Source organism: Oncorhynchus tshawytscha, linkage group LG03, assembly GCF_018296145.1.
Source record: "Oncorhynchus tshawytscha isolate Ot180627B linkage group LG03, Otsh_v2.0, whole genome shotgun sequence".
NCBI lineage: Eukaryota > Metazoa > Chordata > Actinopteri > Salmoniformes > Salmonidae > Oncorhynchus > Oncorhynchus tshawytscha.
The window spans coordinates 75,494,554-75,512,884 of record NC_056431.1 but is presented as its reverse complement, the minus strand read 5'-3'; the positions used below and the strand labels follow the sequence as shown (position 1 = coordinate 75,512,884).

General features: G+C 45.4%; 1 protein-coding gene across 1 annotated transcript; it reads left to right on the top strand.

Moving 5' to 3' along the window:
• The first annotated feature begins 271 nt into the window (after positions 1-271).
• LOC112246080 (testis-expressed protein 30) lies at positions 272-3,571 on the top strand. The gene is made up of 5 exons (XM_024414351.1): positions 272-351; positions 462-707; positions 810-861; positions 2,635-2,849; positions 3,079-3,571. The coding sequence occupies exons 1-5, from the start codon at positions 334-336 to the stop codon at positions 3,238-3,240; spliced, it is 693 nt and encodes a 230-aa protein (XP_024270119.1). The 5' UTR covers positions 272-333; the 3' UTR covers positions 3,241-3,571.
• Positions 3,572-18,331: the final 14,760 nt, after the last annotated feature.

Genomic DNA, 18,331 nt, shown 5'->3' with positions numbered 1-18,331 from the left:
GGTGTCCCATCCTATCAGGTTGTTGACCTGAGGTAGGACTAAATAGATTTAAATAGTGGAGTAGGGTGGTGTCCCAGCCTTTCAGGTTGTTGACCTGAGGTAGGACTAAATAGATTTAAATAGTGGAGTAGGGTGGTGTTGTTTTGTATTATTATTAATTTATCGTGATCGTTGTGTTAGATGATAGGGTATTTAGTTATTGATTTTATTTTTTTCAAGCAATGTATAAGGGAGTTGTACTTCTGTCCAGTAGGTGGCGGTAATGCAACATTTATTCGATGCCCACCGCCGTTAACCCTCATTGAAGAAGAAGAAGACAAGACAACTAACGACATGGAAACGTATCAAGAGGTAAAATGTTTATGTTGAGGATTGATACAAGTTATACAGTTTATGTAAGTATTTGATAGAATACATGGCCAAGCATAAATGACTCACTAACTCAATAATGACTTTTACAGGACAGCTTGAACATCATTTTTGGTAAAAAACAAATCGTTGCTGTCAGAGTTGTGTTGAGCATCCCTGATAACGTAAGTGCTGTGCGGACTGCTGTCATCGTGACGCACGGGACTGGAGGGGACGTCAACCTAAAGCATTTGGTTTCTCTGGCTCGTGTGCTTGCGTCGAATGGTCTGCTATGTCTTCGCTTCACGTGTAAAGGTTTAAACCTGGTTTACAGAGTGAAGGCTTACAATGCTGTTTTGGTAAGAACTATTTGTTAAATCCAGATTTGTGCATTGTCTTCATAGTTAAGAATAACACGAGAGTTTGTGTGCGATTTATGGAAATATTCTGTTTTATTGCAGGAACACTTGAAATATCTTAAGAAATTCACAATCAGACAAATATTCTTTGTTGGTAAGTGAGCAAACCATTTTACCTAAATGAAGCTTCAATTGGCCTGATATATTTCCCAGTTATGAGCCATGTGATAAGGCTGTCACATAACAACAATCCAATATAACCACATCTTTCTGGAAGAGAGTTTTTCAATCTGTATTTGCACATAGCTCTCTGGTCTACTCTATCTCTGACCCCTGACCCCTGGTCTACTCTACTTCTGACCCCTGACCCCTGGTCTACTGTATCTCTGACCCCTGACCCCTGGTCTACTCTATCTCTGACCCCTGGTCTACTTTATCTCTGACCCCTGGTCTACTTTATCTCTGACCCCTGGTCTACTCTATCTCTGACCCCTGGTCTACTCTATCTCTGACCCCTGGTCTACTGTACATCTGACCCCTGGTCTACTGTACATCTGACCCCTGGTCTACTGTACCTCTGACCCCTGGTCTACTGTACATCTGACCCCTGGTCTACTGTATCTCTGACCCCTGGTCTACTGTACCTCTGACCCCTGGTCTACTGTACCTCTGACCCCTGGTCTACTGTATCTCTGACCCCTTGTCTACTGTACCTCTGACCCCTGGTCTACTGTATCTCTGACCCCTGGTCTACTGTATCTCTGACCCCTGGTCTACTGTATCTCTGACCCCTGGTCTACTGTACCTCTGACCCCTGGTCTACTGTACCTCTGACACCTGGTCTACTGTATCTCTGACCCCTGGTCTACTGTATCTCTGACCCCTGGTCTACTGTACATCTGACCCCTGGTCTACTGTACATCTGACCCCTGGTCTACTGTACATCTGACCCCTGGTCTACTGAATCTCTGACCCCTGGTCTACTGTACCTCTGATCCCTGGTCTACTGTATCTCTGACCCCTGGTCTACTGTATCTCTGACCCCTGGTCTACTCTATCTCTGACCCCTGGTCTACTCTATCTCTGACCCCTGGTCTACTGTACCTCTGACCCCTGGTCTACTGTATCTCTGACCCCTGGTCTACTGTATCTCTGACCCCTGGTCTACTGTATCTCTGACCCCTGGTCTACTGTATCTCTGACCCCTGGTCTACTGTACATCTGACCCCTGGTCTACTGTATCTCTGACCCCTGGTCTACTGTACATCTGACCCCTGGTCTACTGTGTCTCTGACCCCTGGTCTACTGTACATCTGACCCCTGTCTACTATATCTCTGACCCCTGGTCTACTGTACATCTGACCCCTGGTCTACTGAATCTCTGACCCCTGGTCTACTGTACCTCTGACCCCTGGTCAACTGAATCTCTGACCCCTAGTCTACTGAATCTCTGACCCCTGGTTTACTGAATCTCTGACCCCTGGTCTACTGATTCTCTGACCCCTGGTCTACTGAATCTCTGACCCCTGGTCTACTGAATCTCTGACCCCTAGTCTACTGAATCTCTGACCCCTGGTTTACTGAATCTGACCCCTGGTTTGCTGAATCTCTGACCCCTGACCCCTGGTCTACTGTACCTCTGACCCCTGGTCTACTGAATCTCTGACCCCTGGTCTACTGAATATCTGACCCCTGACCCCTGGTCTACTGTACCTCTGACCCCTGGTCTACTGAATCTCTGACCCCTGGTCTACTGTACCTCTTCACCAGGGCAGGGATGTATGTATATATTAGTGGTTACTGATGTCATTAGTATTTAGTTATTATTTAGCAGTCATTTTTAAAGACAGGTCAAAGGTTACAGTATAAAGATACACATCATGTTGACATGGTGGAGGCTCCTCACTGTTTCCCCTCCCCACTTCAGGACGTTCTCTAGGGGCTCGAGCTGCCTCTGCTCTGGCCAGGGAGCTCAGTGTTCGACCAGAGGATGCAGTAGCAGGCCTTGTCTGTCTGTCCTTCCCCCTACACCCTCCAGGACAGACCCACGGCCATCGCCAGCGGAGCGAGGACCTCCGGGGGTTGCCTACGGAGGTGCCTGTGTTGTTTCTGTCTGGCACTGCAGACAACATGTGTGAGAAGGTGAGAATGGCGTTGGGCGTCTTTTTGGACCTTTTGCATAAATGACAGCAGATCGGAGTGTAGTGATCAGACAGAAACCGTAACGACACAGCTCTCTTTTTAATTAGTTTTTTATTCTGTGTGATATTTTATTGTTTTTTCGTTTTTTAAACCGATAGACTGGAAAAAAAAAAAAACATATACTCCCAATGTTGTGTTTCTGCAATAATGATTTCCTCCGTGTGTCCAGATCCTTCTGGAGGATGTCGTTAAAGAGATGAGATGTCCAACGACTGTTCGCTGGGTCGAAGGAGGCAACCATGGGCTCATAGTGAAGGGAAGGACAGAGGAGTCTGTCCAGGATGAACTCAACGCACATGTCTTATCATGGATTTTGGAACAAATTGCATGAAGCTGACTCTTGATTCTAAAGTTGTTGTTGCTCCACACATTCCATAGTGTGTTATTAGTGTAATATTATGAATATGTTGTGTTTATAATGTAGAAGAAATATATACTTTTATATATATATATATTTTATTATTTTATTTTTTTGGGCTAAAGGTATTGACAGATTTGCAGTGAAGAATACACTCTGCGGGGTGCTTCTCTGAAACTGAGCGTTGCCTTCTAGTGGAGTGTGTTCAGGGAAGCCAAACTTCCCCAAATATCAGTGTACAAAATCAAATCGAGTTGTATTTGTCACATTGCGCCGAATACAACTGTGAAAGTGTCAAATCCCATTGAGAGCATACTTCATTGACAGAATTTTTTTTCAATTGTTGCATCTCGTTGTGTTGTTGTCCTCTGGTGCCTAGCTAGCCAGCTAGCTAACATTGTCCCTTTCCTAAATTAGCCATGGATGGAGATAAGGATTTGGACTTGTGGTTTTACTTAGTTCTCCGTACTGGCCAATGATTACAACGGCGATTCTGATCCAACCATAAATTCATACATTGTTTACCTGGCCTGAGAGAATAGAAGTTCAATATGTAGTTAGATGTAGAAGGCTAATGTTAACTAGCTAACGTTGCCCATGAATGGAAGTTAGGCTAGCGAGCCAGCGTTTTAGCCAGGTAGCCTAGGACAACAAAAACTGAAAGTGTGTACTGTATGACAGAGTGATAGACCGTTTCAGCAACATGAGAGGAGGATGGCGTTGGTGTTTCTCTACAAGTATAGTGAGTCAACATGTTTTCTACTCGCACGAACACACACACACACGAACACACACGAACACACACACACACACACGAACACACACACACAGAAATCAGAACCATGGACAGCCACATCATATTTAGCTTACGTTGATGGACTAAATTGTTTTTGGTTATCTTTTAGTTGTCTCAGTATTAGACGGAGCAGAGTTTAACTGTTGGTGCTGGAATAGAGGAGGCAGCTCCTAGTTTCTTTCCGACTTGTGATAACTCTCTGTGGTTCTATATCAATAGTTGTTTAGTGGTCCGAAAATGTCTGAAACAAACAAGTTGATTGACCATTGCTGTTATGTCACGTAACTGGTTACTGTACCTGCAATATGCTTTGTGGACGTCACTGGACAAGAGGTTGCCATGTGGTTGGGGTGGTAGTAGTAGACGTGTGGTTGGGGTGGTAGGGGTAGTAGAAGTGTAGTAGTGGTAGTAATAGACATGTGGTTGGGGTGGTAGTAGTAGACGTGTGGTTGGAGTGGAGGGGTAGTAGAAGTGTAGTAGTGGTAGTAAAAGTGTAGTAGGGGGTAGTGGTAGTAGTAGAAGTGTGGTTAGGGTAGTAGTAGTAGACTGGTTGGGGTGGTGGTAGTAGAAGTGTAGTAGGGGTCGTGGTAGTAGAAGTGTAGTACCAGTCTAAAATGGGGATGTGTATGGTGCTCAATTTACCCCATACAACACTAATGTTTATGTCCCCTGAACAGGAAGGGCTGTGGGATTCAGACTACAGTCTGTGTTATGACATCCTGAAGTTTGAAGCAGGTTAATCAACAGCACCCACCTGGTGGCAGTCAACAGCACCTCCTGGTGGCAGTCAACAGCACCTCCTGGTGGCAGTCAACAGCACCCCCCAGTGGCACATCTTGGTCACGACAATCTGCATGATACACAACATCAGTGTGACACCCTGCTGATACCTGACCATGAACGAAGACAGGTTCTCATTCTGAAATGGAAAAGCTTGAATGGGTTAATCTCAATCAGATATTGTTGTACCCATTCCCCCCTCCCCCCCAAGCAACAATATATGTTATTACCCCATGCACCAGTCTGTCCCATTCTCCACCACTGACGACATGAGCTTTATTTAATACCCCCAGTTGAAATGATGAGTGGACCCTGTTAACTTAATTTTAGTTATGTGGTCAAAGTGCTTAATAACCTGATAGCATGAATACTTGAAGTCCCCCATGCATTATGCACAGGACAGGGCCACTCTATAATGACGGTCCATAGATAGAAGTGCAGTTTTATAAATAACTGCGTGCTAATCTGCTCCCTACAGTCAGTGAGATCGACCATGGCATACTAAAGGACTAAGTAATGAACATTAAAAACCGAGATGGCAGCAAGATTCTGTTCTCTAAAACAGCAGCACACGAATAGTGGCTCAACGAAATGCCCTCATCCAAGATGAAAGACATATAATAAGTTAACATACAAAATTAATTGAGCAGTATTGTCAACTCGCCACGTGAGGCCGACTGAACTCACACATCTCCAGGTCGATCGTATCTGACTCCTGCACTCCCGTCCACCAATAGCAACGTCCTCACCAGACTGCCTCCTGCAGCACAACACTCCCGTCCACCAATAGCAACGTCCTCGCCAGACTGCCTCCTGCAGCACAACACTCCCGTCCACCAATAGCAACGTCCTCGCCAGACTGCCTCCTGCAGCACAACACTCCCTTCCACCAATAGCAACATCCTCGCCAGACTGCCTCCTGCAGCACAACACTCCCGTCCACCAATAGCAACGTCCTCGCCAGACTGCCTCCTGCAGCACAACACTCCCTTCCACCAATAGCAACGTCCTCACCAGACTGCCTCCTGCAGCACAACACTCCCTTCCACCAATAGCAACGTCCTCGCCAGACTGCCTCGTGCAGCGCAACACTCCCATCCACCAATAGCAGCATCCTCGCCAGACTGTATCCTTCAGCACAACACTCCCATCCGCCAATAGCAACGTCCTCACCAGACTGAGAGAACAGTAACAGAGGAGAAGGAGACAATGTTGACAAACGCCTCAGTTTGATATCCTTAACATACAAAAGCACACACATTCTGGACATTGATTGAAGGCCACATAATGTAAAACCCTATGTCCATAACCAGGCATGTCCACCATTTGGTGAAAGCCTTTCCCACCTTGAGAGAGAGAGTAATTAATCAAGCTCTTTCTCAGGGGAAGAATTAAGACCCCCCCCCCCAAAAAAAACAGCAGATAAACAACAGATCTTAGTTTACTCACTCATGGGTGTTTTGGAGTCTCTGACCTCAACCTCAGGAGCCAGGGAGAACAGAGATAAGAGAGGACTTTCCCACATTACTCCTGCCGATCAAACGCGCCTGGCAACAGACACGATCACCTTGGGCAATATTACAATAGAGCACAGCAGAGATTTTGCGTCAACCTGACACTTCTTGCGCTCAATTGTGTCGACACTTGAACTGTTATGTTTGTGCTATGAGCAGAATTCAACATAATTCCAATGCAAGAACACAAATGACGCCCCTGGGTATAGTTACATGTCAGTATGTTTTACCAAAGAAAAATATTCATTATTTTCTGGTTTTCCTGGTTGTAAACAGGAACTGTACATATTGGAACCGTGTTTATGGTAGGCTGGCATTGCTAAATTGATTACGTGGATGGAATTTGATCCACAGAAGTGTACTGTGCATTATCACAACCTGTTGCTGTACTCATGAGCGGCATGATTTTCCATGTTTGAAGCAGGCCTGTAGGCTGCATCTCACTGCAGTAGGCTGTATCTCACTGTAGTAGGCTGTATCTCACTGCAGTAGGCTGTATCTCACTGCAGTAGGCTGTATCTCACTGTAGTAGGCTGCATCTCACTGCAGTAGGCTGTATCTCACTGTAGTAGACTGTATCTCACTGTAGTAGGCTGTATCTCACTGTAGTAGACTGCATCTCACTGTAGTAGGCTGTATCTAGGCTGTATCTATCATGTAGTAGGCTGTATCTCACTGCTAGTAGGCTGTATCTCACTGTAGTAGGCTGTATCTCACTGTAGTAGTAGGCTGTATCTCACTGTAGTAGGCTGTATCTCACTGTAGTAGGCTGTAGGCTGTCAGTAGTAGGCTGTATCTCACTGTAGTAGGCTGTAGGCTGTAGTAGGCTGTATCTCACTGTAGTAGGCTGTATCTCACTGTAGTAGGCTGTATCTCACTGTAGTATAGGCTGCATCTCACTGTAGTAGGCTGTATCTCACTGTAGTAGGCTGTATCTCACTGTAGTAGGCTGTATCTCACTGTAGTAGGCTGTATCTCACTGTAGTAGGCTGTATCTCACTGTAGTAGGCTGTATCTCACTGTAGTAGGCTGTATCTCACTGTAGTAGGCTGTATCTCACTGTAGTAGGCTGTATCTCACTGTAGTAGCTGTATCTCACTGTAGTAGGCTGTATCTCACTGCAGTAGGCTGTAGGCTGTATCTCACTGTAGTAGGCTGTATCTCACTGTAGTAGGCTGTATCTCACTAGTAGGCTGTATCTCACTGTAGTAGGCTGTAGGCTGTATCTCACTGTAGTAGGCTGTATCTCACTGTAGTAGGCTGTATCTCACTGTAGTAGGCTGTATCTCACTGTAGTAGGCTGTACTGTATCTCACTGTAGTAGGCTGTATCTCACTGTAGTAGGCTGTATCTCACTGTAGTAGGCTGTATCTCACTGTAGTATCTCACTAGTAGGCTGTATCTCACTGTACTGTAGTAGGCTGTATCTCACTGTAGTAGGCTGTATCTCACTGTCTCACTGTAGTAGGCTGTATCTCACTGTAGTAGGCTGTATCTCACTGTATCTCACTAGTAGGCTGTATCTCACTGTAGTAGGCTGTATCTCACTGTAGTAGGCTGTATCTCACTGTAGTAGGCTGTATCTCACTAGGCTAGTAGGCTGTATCTCACTGTAGTAGGCTGTATCTCACTGTAGTAGGTAGGCTATCTCACTGTAGTAGGCTGTATCTCACTGTAGTAGGCTGTATCTCACTGTAGTAGCTGCTGTAGTAGGCTGTATCTCACTGTAGTAGGCTGTATCTCACTGTAGTAGGCTGTATCTCACTGTATCTCACTGTAGTAGGCTGTATCTCACTGTAGTAGGCTGTATCTCACTCACATGTAGTAGGCTGTAGGCTGTATCTCACTGTAGTAGGCTGTATCTCACTGTAGTAGGCTGTATCTCACTGTAGTAGGCTGTATCTCACTGTAGTAGGCTGTATCTCACTGTAGTAGGCTGTATCTCACTGTAGTAGGCTGTATCTCACTGTAGTAGGCTGTATCTCACTGTAGTAGGCTGTATCTCACTGTAGTAGGCTGTATCTCACTGTAGTAGGCTGTATCTCACTGTAGTAGGCTGTAGGCTGTATCTCACTGTAGTAGGCTGTACTGTAGTAGGCTGTATCTCACTGTAGTAGGCTGTATCTCACTGTAGTAGGCTGTATCTCACTGTAGTAGGCTGTATCTCACTGTAGTAGGCTGTATCTCACTGTAGTAGGCTGTATCTCACTGTAGTAGGCTGTATCTATCTCACTGTATGTAGGCTGTATCTCACTGTAGTAGGCTGTATCTCACTGTAGTAGGCTGTATCTCACTGTAGTGTAGGCTGTATCTCACTGTAGTAGGCTGTATCTCACTGTAGTAGGCTGTATCTCACTGTAGTAGGCTGTATCTCACTGTAGTAGGCTGTATCTCACTGTAGTAGGCTGTATCTCACTGTAGTAGGTACTGTAGGCTGTATCTCACTGTAGTAGGCTGTATCTCACTGTAGTAGGCTGTATCTCACTGTAGTAGGCTGTATCTCACTGTAGTAGGCTGTATCTCACTGTGTAGGCTGTATCTCACTGTAGTAGGCTGTATCTCACTGTAGTAGGCTGTATCTCACTGTAGTAGGCTGTATCTCACTGTAGTAGGCTGTATCTCACTGTAGTAGGCTGTAGGCTGTATCTCACTAGGCTGTATCTCACTGTAGTAGGCTGTATCTCACTGTAGTAGGCTGTATCTCACTGTAGTAGGCTGTATCTCACTGTAGTAGGCTGTATCTCACTGTAGTAGGCTGTATCTCACTGTAGTAGGCTGTATCTCACTGTAGTAGGCTGTATCTCACTGTAGTAGGCTGTATCTCACTGTAGTAGGCTGTATCTCACTGTAGTAGGCTGTATCTCACTGTAGTAGGCTGTATCTCACTGTAGTATGTATCTCACTGTAGTAGGCTGTATCTCACTGTAGTAGGCTGTATCTCACTGTAGTAGGCTGTATCTCACTGTAGTAGGCTGTATCTCACTGTAGTAGGTATCTCACTGTAGTAGGCTGTATCTCACTGTAGTAGGCTGTGTAGGCTGTATCTCACTGTAGTAGGCTGTATCTGTAGGCTGTATCTCACTGTAGTAGGCTGTATCTCACTGTAGGCTGTATCTCACTGTAGGCTGTATCTCACTGTAGTAGGCTGTATCTCACTGTAGTAGGCTGTATCTCACTGTAGTAGGCTGTATCTCACTGTAGTAGGTATCTCACTCTCACTGTAGTAGGCTGTATCTCACTGTAGTAGGCTGTATCTCAGGCTGTAGTAGGCTGTATCTCACTGTAGTAGGCTGTATCTCACTGTAGTAGGCTGTATCTCACTGTAGGCTGTATCTCACTGTAGGCTGTATCTCACTGTAGTAGGCTGTATCTCACTGTAGTAGGCTGTATCTCACTGTAGTAGGCTGTAGGCTGTATCTCACTGTAGTAGGCTGTATCTCACTGTAGTAGGCTGTATCTCACTGTAGTAGGCTGCTATCTCACTGTAGTAGGCTGTATCTCACTGTAGTAGGCTTGTATCTCACTCAGTAGGCTGTATCTCACTGTAGTATCTCACTGTAGTAGGCTGTATCTCACTGTAGTAGGCTGTCTTTCTCACTGTAGTAGGCCTAGGAACACTGTAGTAGGCTGGGTTAACTGTTAGGCTGTATCTCACTGTAGGCTGTATCACTGTTCACTGTAGTAGGCTGTGTGCCTCACTGTAGTAGGCTGTATCTCACTGTAGTAGGCTGTAGGCTGTATCTCACTGTAGTAGGCTGTATCTCACTGTAGTAGGCTGTATCTCACTGTAGTAGGCTGTGTATCTCACTGTAGTAGGCTGTATCTCACTGTAGTAGGCTGTATCTCACTGTAGTAGGCTGTATCTCACTGTAGTAGGCTGTATCTCACTGTATCTCACTGTAGTAGGCTGTATCTCACTGTAGTAGGCTGTATCTCACTGTAGTAGGCTGTAGGCTGTATCTCACTGTAGTAGGCTGTATCTCACTGTAGTAGGCTGTATCTCACTGTAGTAGGCTGTATCTCACTGTAGTAGGCTGTATCTCACTGTAGTAGGCTGTATCTCACTGTAGTAGGCTGTATCTCACTGTAGTAGGCTGTATCTCACTGTAGTAGGCTGTATCTCATCTCACTGTAGTAGGCTGTATCTCACTGTAGTAGGCTGTATCTCACTGTATCTCACTGTAGTAGGCTGTATCTCACTGTAGTAGGCTGTATCTCACTGTAGTAGGCTGTATCTCACTGTAGTAGGCTGTATCTCACTGTAGTAGGCTGTATCTCACTGTAGTAGGCTGTATCTCACTGTAGTAGGCTGTATCTCACTGTAGTAGGCTGTATCTCACTGTAGTAGGCTGTATCTCACTGTAGTAGGCTGTATCTCACTGTAGTAGGCTGTATCTCACTGTAGTGTAGGCTGTATCTCACTGTAGTAGGCTGTATCTCACTGTAGTGTAGTAGGCTGTATCTCACTGTAGTAGGCTGTAGTAGGCTGTATCTCACTGTAGTAGGCTGTATCTCACTGTAGTAGGCTGTATCTCACTGTAGTAGGCTGTATCTCACTGTAGTAGGCTGTATCTCACTGTAGTAGGCTGTATCTCACTGTAGTAGGCTGTATCTCACTGTAGTAGGCTGTATCTCACTGTAGTAGGCTGCTGTGTATCTCACTGTAGTAGGCTGTATCTCACTGTAGTGGGCTGTATCTCACAGTAGGCTCACTGTAGTAGGCTGTATCTCACTGTAGGCTGTATCTCTCACTGTAGTAGGCTGTATCTCACTGTAGGCTGTAGGCTGTATCTCACTGTAGTAGGCTGTAGGCTGTATCTCACTGTAGTAGGCTGTATCTCACTGTAGGCTGTAGGCTGTATCTCACTGTAGTAGGCTGTATCTCACTGTAGTAGGCTAGTAGGCTGTATCTCACTGTAGTAGGCTGTATCTCACTGTAGTAGGCTGTATCTCACTGTAGTAGGCTGTATCTCACTGTAGTAGGCTGTATCTCACTGTAGTAGGCTGTATCTCACTGTAGTAGGCTGTATCTCACTGTAGTAGGCTGTATCTCACTGTAGTAGGCTGTATATCTCACTGTAGTAGGCTGTATCTCACTGTAGTAGGCTGTATCTCACTGTAGTAGGCTGTAGGCTGTATCTCACTGTAGTAGGCTGTATCTCACTGTAGTAGGCTGTATCTCACTGTAGTAGGCTGTAGGCTGCATCTCACTTTAGTAGGCTGTAGACTGCATTTATTTATTTTACCTTTATTTAACTAGGCAAGTCATATTTTCTGACGGCCTAGGAACAGTGGGTTAACTGTTAGGGGGCTGCATTTCACAAGAAGGGCAAGTTTTACTGTGTGCCTCACTGTAGTAGGCTGTATCTCACTGTAGTAGGCTGTAGGCTGTATCTCACTGTAGTAGGCTGTATCTCACTGTAGTAGGCTGTATCTCACTGTAGTAGGGCTAGTAGGCTGTATCTCACTGTAGTAGGCTGTATCTCACTGTAGTAGGCTGTATCTCACTGTAGTAGGCTGTATCTCACTGTAGTAGGCTGTATCTCACTGTAGTAGGCTGTATCTCACTGTAGTGGGCTGTAGGCTGTATCTCACTGTAGTAGGCTGTATCTCACTGTAGTAGGCTGTAGGGCTGTATCTCACTGTAGTAGACTGTATTTCACTATAGTAGGCTGCATCTCACTGTAGTAGGCTGTATCTCACTGTAGTAGGCTGTATCTCACTGTAGTAGGCTGTATCTCACTGTAGTAGGCTGTATCTCACTGTAGTAGGCTGTAGGCTGTACTGTAGTAGGCTGTATCTCACTGTAGTAGGCTGTATCTCACTGTAGTAGGCTGCTGTAGGCTGTATCTCACTGTAGTAGGCTGTATCTCACTGTAGTAGGCTGTATCTCACTGTAGTAGGCTGTATCTCACTGTGTAGGCTGTAGGCTGTATCTCACTGTAGTAGCTGTATCTCACTGTAGTAGGCTGTATCTCACTGTAGTAGGCTGTATCTCACTGTAGTAGGCTGTATCTCACTGTAGTAGGCTGTATCTCAGGCTGTATCTCACTGTAGTAGGCTGTATCTCACTGTAGTAGGGCTGTAGTAGGCTGTATCTCACTGTAGTAGGCTGTATCTCACTGTAGTAGGCTGTATCTCACTGTAGTAGGCTGTATCTCACTGTAGTAGGCTGTATCTCACTGTAGTAGGCTGTATCTCACTGTAGTAGGCTGTATCTCACTGTAGTAGGCTGTATCTCACTGTAGTAGGCTGTATCTCACTGTAGTAGGCTGTATCTCACTGTAGTGGGCTGTATCTCACACTGTAGTAGGCTGTATCTCACTGTAGTGGGCTGTATCTCACTGTAGTAGGCTGTATCTCACTGTAGTAGGCTGTATCTCACTGTAGTAGGCTGTATCTCACTGTAGTAGGCTGTATCTCACTGTAGTAGGCTGTATCTCACTGTAGTAGGCTGTATCTCACTGTAGTAGGCTGTATCTCACTGTAGTAGGCTGTATCTCACTGTAGTAGGCTGTATCTCACTGTAGTAGGCTGTAGGCCTGTATCTCACTGTAGTAGGCTGTATCTCACTGTAGTAGGCTGTAGGCTGTATTCACTGTAGTAGGCTGTATCTCACTGTAGTAGGCTGTAGGCTGTATCTCACTGTAGTAGGCTGTATCTCACTGTAGTAGGCTATCTCACTGTAGTAGGCTGTATCTCACTGTAGTAGGCTGTATCTCACTGTAGTAGGCTGTATCTCACTGTAGTAGGCTGTATCTCACTGTAGTAGGCTGTATCTCACTGTAGTAGGCTGTATCTCACTGTAGTAGGCTGTATCTCACTGTAGTAGGCTGTATCTCACTGTAGTAGGCTGTAGGCTGTAGGCTCACTGTAGTAGGCTGTATCTCACTGTAGTAGGCTGTGTATCTCACTGTAGTAGGCTGTATCTCACTGTAGTAGGCTGTATCTCACTTAGTAGGCTGTAGGCTGTAGGCTCACTGTAGTAGGCTGTATCTCACATTAGTAGGCTGTAGGCTGTATCTCACTGTAGTAGGCTGTATCTCACTGTAGTAGGCTGTATCTCACATTGTAGGCTGTAGGCTGTATCTCACTGTAGTAGGCTGTATCTCACTGTAGTAGGCTGTATCTCACTGTTAGGCTGTATCTCAGTGGGCTGTATCTCACTGTAGTAGGCTGTATCTCACTGTAGTAGGCTGTATCTCACTGTAGTAGGCTGTATCTCACTGTAGTAGGCTGTATCTCACTGTAGTAGGCTGTATCTCACTGTAGTAGGCTGTATCTCACTGTAGTAGGCTGTATCTCACTGTAGTAGGCTGTATCTCACTGTAGTAGGCTGTAGGCTGTATCTCACTGTAGTAGGCTGTATCTCACTGTAGTAGGCTGTATCTCACTGTAGTAGGCTGTAGGCTGCATCTCACTTTAGTAGGCTGTAGACTGCATTTATTTTATTTTACCTTTATTTAACTAGGCAAGTCATATTTTCAATGACGGCCTAGGAACAGTGGGTTAACTGTTGGGGGGGGTGCATTTCCAAGAAGGGCAAGTCGGTGTGCCTCACTGTAGTAGGTTGTATCTCACTGTAGTAGGCTGTAGGCTGTATCTCACTGTAGTAGGCTGTATCTCACTGTAGTAGGCTGTATCTCACTGTAGTAGGCTGTAGGCTGTATCTCACTGTAGTAGGCTGTATCTCACTGTAGTAGGCTGTATCTCACTGTAGTAGGCTGTATCTCACTGTAGTAGGCTGTATCTCACTGTAGTGGGCTGTAGGCTGTATCTCACTGTAGTAGGCTGTATCTCACTGTAGTAGGGCTACTGTAGGGCGTATCTCACTGTAGTAGACTGTATTTCACTACTGTATAGTAGGCTGCATCTCACTGTAGTAGGCTGTATCTCACTGTAGTAGGCTGTATCTCACTGTAGTAGGCTGTATCTCACTGTAGTAGGCTGTATCTCACTGTAGTAGGCTGTAGGCTGTATCTCACTGTAGTAGGCTGTATCTCACTGTAGTAGGCTGTAGGCTGTCTCACTGTAGTAGGCTGTATCTCACTGTAGTAGGCTGTATCTCACTGTAGTAGGCTGTATCTCACTGTAGTAGGCTGTATCTCACTGTAGTAGGTAGGCTGTATCTCACTGTAGTAGGCTGTATCTCACTGTAGTAGGCTGTATCTCACTGTAGTAGGCTGTAGGCTGTATCTCACTGTAGTAGGTTGTATCTCACTGTAGTGGGCTGTATCTCACTGTAGTAGGCTGTATCTCACTGTAGTAGGCTGTAGGCCGTATCTCACTGTAGTAGGCTGTATCTCACTGTAGTAGACTGTATCTCACTGTAGTAGGCTGTATCTCACTGTAGTAGGCTGTATCTCACTGTAGTAGGCTGTATCTCACTGTAGTAGGCTGTATCTCAGGCTGTATCTCACTGTAGGCTGTGGGCTGTATCTCACTGTAGTGGGCTGTATCTCACTGTAGTAGGCTGTATCTCACTGTAGTAGGCTGTATCTCACTGTAGTAGGCTGTATCTCATTGTAGTGGGCTGTATCTCACTGTAGTAGGCTGTATCTCACTGTAGTAGGCTGTATCTCACTGTAGTAGGCTGTATCTCACTGTAGTGGGCTGTATCTCACTGTAGTAGGCTGTATCTCACTGTAGTAGGCTGTATCTCACTGTAGTAGGCTGTAGGCCGTATCTCACTGTAGTAGGCTGTATCTCACTGTAGTAGGCTGTAGGCCGTATTTCACTGTAGTAGGCTGTATCTCACTGTAGTAGGCTGTAGGCTGTATCTCACTGTAGTAGGCTGTATCTCACTGTAGTAGGCTGTATCTCACTGTAGTAGGCTGTATCTCACTGTAGTAGGCTGTAGGCTGTATCTCACTGTAGTAGGCTGTAGGCTGTATCTCACTGTAGTAGGCTGTATCTCACTGTAGTAGGCTGTATCTCACTGTAGTAGGCTGTAGGCTGTATCTCACTGTAGTAGGCTGTATCTCACTGTAGTGGGCTGTATCTCACTGTAGTAGGCTGTATCTCACTGCGGTAGGCTGTATCTCACTGTAGTAGGCTGTGTCTCACTGTAGTAGGCTGTATCTCACTGTAGTAGGTTGTATCTCACTGTAGTAGGCTGTAGGCTGTATCTCACTGTAGTAGGCTGTATCTCACTGTAGTAGGCTGTATCTCACTGTAGTAGGCTGTAGGCCGTATCTCACTGTAGTAGGCTGTATCTCACTGTAGTAGGCTGTATCTCACTGTAGTAGGCTGTATCTCACTGTAGTAGGCTGTATCTCACTGTAGTAGGCTGTATCTCACTGTAGTGGGCTGTATCTCACTGTAGTGGGCTGTATCTCACTGTAGTAGACTGTATCTCACTGTAGTAGGCTGTATCTCATTGTAGTGGGCTGTATCTCACTGTAGTAGGTTGTATCTCACTGTAGTAGGCTGTATCTCACTGTAGTAGGTTGTATCTCACTGTAGTGGGCTGTATCTCACTGTAGTAGGCTGTATCTCACTGTAGTAGGCTGTATCTCACTGTAGTAGGCTGTAGGCTGTATCTCACTGTAGTAGGCTGTATCTCACTGTAGTAGGCTGTATCTCACTGTAGTAGGCAGGCTGCATCTCACTTTAGTAGGCTGTAGACTGCATTTATTTTATTTTACCTTTATTTAACTAGGCAAGTCATATTTTCAATGACGGCCTAGGAACAGTGGGTTAACTGTTGGGGGGGGTGCATTTCCAAGAAGGGCAAGTCGGTGTGCCTCACTGTAGTAGGTTGTATCTCACTGTAGTAGGCTGTAGGCTGTATCTCACTGTAGTAGGCTGTATCTCACTGTAGTAGGCTGTATCTCACTGTAGTAGGCTGTAGGCTGTATCTCACTGTAGTAGGCTGTATCTCACTGTAGTAGGCTGTATCTCACTGTAGTAGGCTGTAGGCCGTATCTCACTGTAGTAGGCTGTATCTCACTGTAGTAGGCTGTATCTCACTGTAGTAGGCTGTATCTCACTGTAGTAGGCTGTATCTCACTGTAGTAGGCTGTATCTCACTGTAGTGGGCTGTAGGCTGTATCTCACTGTAGTAGGCTGTATCTCACTGTAGTAGGCTGTAGGCCGTATCTCACTGTAGTAGACTGTATCTCACTGTAGTAGACTGTATCTCACTGTAGTAGGCTGTATCTCACTGTAGTAGGCTGTATCTCACTGTAGTAGGCTGTATCTCACTGTAGTAGGCTGTATCTCACTGTAGTAGGCTGTATCTCACTGTAGTGAGATGCATGGGCGGAGAACAGACGGAGGAGACCTGAGCGTCTCGTCATTATTTACAGATCTCTGTTACACTCAGAATGCAGCAGGCCAGAGGCAAGGATCCTGGATAGCAAGTCATGACGTTGGCCAATTAGCTAGCAAGCTCTCTTACTTGTTTAGTTGAAAGCCCTCTCGCAATTCGACAATAAATTAAAGTCACCCCGATGACTTGTTCCTATATTATGCCAATAACAACTAACCTGTGTGAAAATGGCTGAGATGTTACAGACTAATACCCAGCAGTGTTTTCAACAACAAAAAATGAGTTTGGTGAATGAACATCCAGTACTGCCTTTACTCTTTTCCATTGCAATCAATTGATGTTAAACATGAACCAAAATTCAACGTTGCTACGTACTCAGAGATCTGACAATTCTTACTGGGTTCCAGGTAACTTTCCCCATTGTTACCACAGAAACACCAGTTGGATGATTCATAGGGGAAAAAAAGGGAACTAAGGAGGACATACGCAGGAGATCTGGGAATCATCCAAACAGGATTTCTGGAAAACCCTGCAGATTTTTTTTTATTTTTTAGAAACCCTAGTTTCAGACCAGGAAAACATGGTTCTCTTTCTCAAATCACTTTGTTTACATTTCTGCCTTTTTAAATACACTAAGAGGCGATGTTGACTGTCCAGCTGGTTGGCCTTGGCAACATCTCCCTCACCTCTGGTCTCACACTTTTATAATTAACATTTGTCATAAATGTATCACTTGTCACTTTTAAACAATGCCACTTTATATAATGTTTACATTCCCTACATTACTCATCTCATATGTATATACTGTACTCTATACCATCTACTGCATCTTGCCTATGCCGTTCGGCCATCGCTCATCCATTTACAGTGCCTTGCGAAAGTATTCGGCCCCTTTGAACTTTGCGACCTTTTACCACATTTCAGGCTTCAAACATAAAGATATAAAACTGTATTTTTTTTTTGTGAAGAATCAACAACAAGTGGGACACAATCATGAAGTGGAACGACATTTATTGGATATTTCAAACTTTTTTAACAAATCAAAAACTGAAAAATTGGGCGTGCAAAATACGCTAAATACGATGCTCCTGACTACTTAGTAAATGAGAGTGTGTCCTCTGCGTTTTTTTCAGAGTGAAGAGAATGATGATCCCTAAATCACATTCCAACAGGAATTACCAGCGAGGACAGGATACATTATGACGCCCGGAATGACCTCTGGCCATTTACAGTACCAGTCAAAAGTTTTGGACACACCTACTCATTCAACGTTTTTTGAATGAGGGAAGTAGGGTTGGAGAGAGGGAGGGATGAGAGCATGAAGAGAAGTTGGAGGGATGAGAGTATGGAGACAAGTTGGGGGGGGGGATGAGAGCATGGAGAGAAGTTGGAGGGATGAGAGCATGAAGAGAAGTTGGAGGGGGAGGGATGAGAGCATGGAGAGAAGTTGGAGGGAGGGAGGGAGGGATGAGAGCATGGATAGAAGTTGGAGGGGGAGGGAGGGAGGGATGAGAGCATAGATAGAAGTTGGAGGGGAGGGATGAGAGCATGGAGAGAAGTTGTAGGGAGGGAGGGATGAGAGCATGGAGAGAAGTTGGAGGGAGGGAGGGAGGGAGGGATGAGAGCATGGATAGAAGTTGGAGGGGGAGGGATGAGAGCATGGAGAGAAGTTGTAGGGAGGGAGGGATGAGAGCATGGAGA